Genomic DNA, 5,836 nt, shown 5'->3' with positions numbered 1-5,836 from the left:
AAGGTGAAATAATTTTTTGGAAATAATAACAATATTATTGAGAAGAAAGCAATACAAAATTAAAATTCTAAAGCAAAGGTAAATAAAATTAGAGCAGCCAACACTTATTTTAGAATTAAACTTAATTTTCAAAGGTATAGTTTTCATGTTCAACTAATAAAATAATTCATGATGACGTAATTAAAAATTACTAGATAACTATGCGAAATATTTACTCTAACTCTAAAATAATAAATATAAAAAAAACCAATCTTAGTCATGTCTGATGCTAAAAATATATAAAAAATGAGTCCTATTTAATAAATTAACAATGTCTTGACAATTCCCTAGTAGGCTTAGTGAAAATCTCACCACCCTTTACCTATTAACCACAACCAATCAAGTGTTACCCCAGCAAAGATGCCTGCAAGAAGAAACGACACCAATATGTTTCCCAAGGCATTTTGCTCTGGTCCCTACAAAATCAAAATAAATCAATCAATATTAATAAAATTATCCTGAATTATGTTATGTCAAATTTGTTTCAAACCTACCTTGTAACCTTTGGGTGCACTGGTAAGAACACAGACAGTGAGATAACCATTTGATAATCCCAAGAAAGATGTCAACAACATCATCCAACCTTGGTCACCATACTTTGCAGTGAAATAAAATGCCGGTATAAGTAAGATACGACAAACTATTGTTGTTGTGAGCAACTTTCGAGACTCCATTTTAATGCATTTCACTAGGGGAATGTATCTTCCGATTAAGTCACACACATTGTACATGGCAATCAAAACAAGAGCATACCTGAAACAATAACAGCATTGGAGAATATGTTAGATAATATCTGTATTTATATACATTAGAGAAGAATGATATTACTGTGTTTATTTTCATGTACATACCAAGCGCCCAAACTATGTTTTCCAGTGTCTTCTGACAAGAATCCAGGGAAGATAGACAGTGTTAGAGAATATATGAGGAACAAATCAATTGCATAATCAATGTTCTCCATTAACAATTGCTTCTTCCCTTTGCGCTCTTGTTTCTTTACATCTTCATTGTCCTAAAAGAGAAAAAAAAATCTTATCTCATAAACCGAATCATGAAAAGTTTAGTAACTTCTATGAATACATAGGGAAAAAAAAAGAATGGAGTTCTATGAAAGCAATTCATGGTAATGTAATGGAGTTAAGCTCTAAGATCCTTGAAATGTGGTTGCGTGTACTAAAATAGTCTTTGAAATTCTAATTACACAATTAAATCTCTGATATTGGCCAAAGTACACTATATAAATCCCAAAAAACATGATGAGTCACTTGATAGAATATGATTAAGGATTAGTATGGTGAACTTTTGCCAATCTCAAAGACAAACTTAGTGCAATTGAAATCTCGTGGACTATTTTAATGTATGTAACTAATTTGAAAGATCACTTTGGAGTTTTAACTCTAATTTAATGTCCAAATAATTTTATAATCTAATTTGCAAGTCAATTGAATTGCATAATGATTTTAAATTGCAGTATGCAACCGTAACTAGAAGAGCCACAACATTGCTGATGTAGCACTAATTGCGGTAGCAACTGCAATTTAAAACCATGTTGGAATTAAAAAGAAAAGAAAAGAAAAAGTGGAGTACAGATGAGGTTTGGATGCCAGCGGCTGCAAGATCAGCTGAAACAGTTTTTGCTCCTTCTGATGCTGCTTTTGATCGGTAATACTTCACAATTGGTACTTTGGGAAACACAAATGCATAGAGAATGACACAAAGAAGCTCAAAGAATGTTGTTATGCCAAAGAACAGAACTGCAAATCAAAGGATCAATAAGAAAGAAAGAAAGCATGATCAGTGATTAGTAGTTTAACTAAATTTTTATGTTCCAGAGAAGTTATGTTAGTTAGAACTTACGTGCTCCTTTGCGAAGACCATCTTTGGAGTTCTCAAATGCAGCTTTTGTAACTAACCTCAAAGCAGAAGTTAATGCACCTGATGCTGCTCCACCAGCAAGGAAAGACTACAACAAAATGACACCACATAAAAAAGTATGCAGGAGTTAATGGGATTATTCAACACATTCAGAGACACAGATTTGTTTAGAGAAGGAAATTTATATAAAAATAACTTCTTTTTCTGGCTTTTATCCAAAAACAAAAGTATTGGAACAGAGAGGAAAGTTATAGAGAGCAATTTTGCAATGGTGATGCTGACCTGAAGCAATTCAGGATGCATAAATGAAAGGTCTCCCACCATTCCACCTTGGACATGAGCATCTGCTATTCCAAATGCACCACTTACTGCACATATACCAATGAAAGTTCCAATTCCTCCTCTACCAGATGTTGCTAAATCTATCTACAAAAGACATAAGCAAAAATCATGTTCTGACTTCTGATGAATTAGAGTGTAAGGAAAGTTCACAGACTATAATGATCAAGACTTACAACTAACACCAAAAGAGTGGCTAAGAAGAAAAGAATGTATCCAAATAGGTTCCGAAATCTTGTGTTTATTCTTTCTTCGTTGTAGGCAAGTGTTGCAATCGTTCCAACTGCAAATGGCTGGTATACAAGAGTAAGAACTCTTGAAGGGTGGTATCTCTGCACAAGAAAGGAAAAAATGAGATCAAAATTACTCTGGATTGAACAACACAACAATTGAATCATCAGAATACTGATAAATTACCGGAAACAAGATACTGTAGTAATCTACTATTGTCAGCATACTGTTCCATGCGAAAAGACATCCATTTCCAAGAAACCAACACACTGCTATTGCTGTATACTTTCCCTGTTGATCATGCCAATAATGAACAATGCATGTTTAATTTCTTTGGTACCAAATAATAGATTCTTTATTAACTTGGCACGAAATTGAAAGGGAGACTTGGAGCAACGGTTGAGTTGTTTCTGTGTGACTTCAAGATCACAGTTTAAACTTTAAACCGTATAAACAGTCACTAATGTAGTTATTAGGTTAGACTGTATCAATTTCCTTTGCCCAAACACTAAACCGACTCACTCACACCTTAATTTCCAAAGAAAATATAAGAATAATAAAAAAAAACCTGAAGTCTTGTTGGAGGATCGTCTGCGGTAACCATGGCTGCCTCGGATACTTCCTTTTGACCTAGCTCTGAATGAAACAAGTAATTGAAATCTCAATCAAGATAAAAATATGGAGAGGAAGAATTGAAGAAAGAAACAAGGATAACCGTTAATAATAACATTAGAAATAAATGAATGAATAATAGTACAAATATTCGTTATAGTAGCGTAAGTCAAACGATGATTAGTTATGATCACAAACACAGCAATATCAATATTCTGCCACATCAATAACACTTCTTTTATTGTAAGTTATAACCACACATGCATAGTTACCTTCTTTAAAATCTTAGATAACAATACGCTTTAGATAAACTCTTAGAATTCACTGCCATAGTGACAAATTTTGCAGTATAAAATCAATAATCGATTAAAAGCATACAACGATATTGCTGGCACAATGCGTTTTAATGGAATCCCAGTTGTTTTGTGAAATACAAATTATAAACAAACCGTACGAAGAAGAGATCAAAAGAAAGAAAGAAAGAAATTTAAATAAAACAAACCGTACGAGTTTATTTTGTTATGATCATTGCATTGCATTGATTTGTTTATTCCCTTGTATTAAGGATAATGCTTTGTTCACACACAGATAACTCACTTCTAAGCTCCAACGCAAACTCTTCTGGATTTTGTGGACGCAACAAACCGATTCATCCGTTTTTCAACCTTTTTTCCCGGTATGCGTTGACATTTTATATGGACACAAAAGTCAAAGCAACGCGAAAAAAAAAGAAGGGGGAGGAACTAAAGAAAAATCTCAAATCCAAGATTAGGATTTTATTATAATTAATTTGAAAAGATTAGGATTTTATTAAAATTAATTTTGTCAGTTATATATGTTTATATAATTGATAAAATTAATTTGAAAACATATGATTGATAAATAAATTTCTCAGAAATTAAAAAATATGAGAAACACATTATCAACCCATAACCACTCATTCTTATTTCTCTGATTGCATTATCAACCTTTTTTTTTGGTGACTGCATTATCAACCTTTTGACACATAACACATTGTGTGTAAAAAAATTGAACTAATTAAATCAACGAGGCAATTAATTTATCATTTATCATTAATCTAAATTCTAAAAGACTATATGTATATAACGGTTGATGATGAACATTGTAAAGTCCAGAAATTAAAGTCGCAATGGCCACGTTGTTATCAATTATCATACCTAGCTAATTGAAGTCATACACAAACATAATCTTTTTACCATGCATTCAACTAAGCTTACGTTAAATTGATAAGAAAGAAGATATTGTTGGGAATCAATAGGCATACAAGTGAACAATTAATAAATAACCATAACATTGAGATATGCAAAAAAGGAAGGAATCAATTGAAAGGAAAAAGCAGGTAGGTGATGTTACTTACTGGTGTGCTATATGATCCTAGTTGAGACTTGAGAGCACAGATAGTCAGATACAATGGATCCTCTTGTTATCGTTATTATTATTATTATTTTTTTGGTGACTATCGTTATTTATTTATACATTAGGACTAAAGCACTCAATGGTAATTTTGATTTTAAAAGCGATCTTTTAATTTTAATCTTCGAAGAGTTCAAATTTTAAATTTTAATTAATTTTTTAAAAGTTTTTTATTCTGAATTCTGAACACTAAATTTTAAATTTGAAAAAAACTTTAAACTCTAACCCTAAGCTTTCAAACAAACAAATTCGTTAACATTAGCTAATTAAAAATTAATTTTTTATACTTATTTTTTAATTTTTAATGGTGCAAAAAAAAAAAACAGAAATGTTAGTTAAATAATTATTAGTAGTTATTTATATTGCTTAAACTTTAGTATATAATTCATTTAAATATTTTTAATTTCAGTATACAAAGTTGATGATTATTCGAAATAAAAATAAATTTAGATATGGGAAGAAAAACAAAATTAAGTGAAAGACAAAAAAAAATTATAATTGTTTTACGGACAATCTTTATCTTTATTTTTATAATAATATCTTTTTCTTTATCTTTATCTCTATCTTTACAAATGAGAAGACTTTTTACTGACAATGACATGCCCCTCATCTTTATCTGTCTTTATTTTTATATTTTTACAAATATATCTTTATCTTTATTTTTATCTTTATATATCTTTACGTGGCACTCATATATTAAATTTGGGAATTTATTTATTTAGATGTTGTCAATAAAAATTTTTAAAATTTTATTTATAAATTATAACTTATTATTTACTTAGGTGTGGTTACTTTTTAAATTTTAAGTTATTTATTTAAGTTATTTTATAATTTTTATTTCAGTGTGCACGTCGTGAAATTGTCCTCTTTGAGTTTGTCTGAAATCAAAACCAGTATACTCTTAGTACCAATTGATGAATTTGCAAGAATGAGACATGAATCTCAAGAACCAGCTATTGGTAGTTTTGGTACCATGTAAGGTTCCACTTCGATTTCAAGCAATCTATACAACACATGAGAAGGGTGATTGGGTGATCCAGATGTATCAAGAAATCAACTTAGTACCTCCCCTGTCAAAAATAATCTACACAACACAGAAAGTGGAAAAAGATCTTGCCCTTTTAACATGGGTTGTTGCATCTGTGACTTTCACCTTAAAGACAAGATAGTTAATTTACTGTACAAACCAAATCCCCTAATGTATAACTATCTATATTTATAAAGATTTGACTTTAGTTTTGTTGCTTCGTATTATTTATTTATTTTCATTACTAGGTACATCCATTGGCACATTATACAAACTTGC

At 30.5% G+C, this 5,836-nt stretch overlaps 1 protein-coding gene across 3 annotated transcripts; it reads right to left on the bottom strand.

Moving 5' to 3' along the window:
- Positions 1-208: 208 nt before the first annotated feature.
- LOC107477982 (equilibrative nucleotide transporter 3-like) lies at positions 209-3,811 on the bottom strand. Of its 3 annotated transcripts, none has more exons than XM_016098071.3 (10): positions 3,604-3,811; positions 3,053-3,120; positions 2,671-2,775; positions 2,430-2,585; positions 2,197-2,340; positions 1,897-2,002; positions 1,627-1,793; positions 891-1,051; positions 534-792; positions 209-455 (listed from the first exon to the last, which is right to left on the bottom strand). In XM_016098071.3, the coding sequence occupies exons 2-10, from the start codon at positions 3,086-3,088 to the stop codon at positions 348-350; spliced, it is 1,242 nt and encodes a 413-aa protein (XP_015953557.1). In that variant the 5' UTR covers positions 3,089-3,120; positions 3,604-3,811; the 3' UTR covers positions 209-347. The 3 variants fall into 3 exon arrangements, with proteins under 3 accessions (XP_015953557.1, XP_052115453.1, XP_052115452.1); XM_052259493.1 differs by having other exon boundaries at positions 3,694-3,707; XM_052259492.1 differs by lacking the exon at positions 3,604-3,811 and adding an exon at positions 3,242-3,544.
- Between the last annotated feature and the right edge of the window lie 2,025 nt (positions 3,812-5,836).

The sequence above is a fragment of the Arachis duranensis genome, chromosome 3 (genome assembly GCF_000817695.3).
Source record: "Arachis duranensis cultivar V14167 chromosome 3, aradu.V14167.gnm2.J7QH, whole genome shotgun sequence".
NCBI lineage: Eukaryota > Viridiplantae > Streptophyta > Magnoliopsida > Fabales > Fabaceae > Arachis > Arachis duranensis.
Note: the sequence above shows the minus strand (reverse complement) of the source record. Positions and strands in the feature narration are given on the sequence as shown.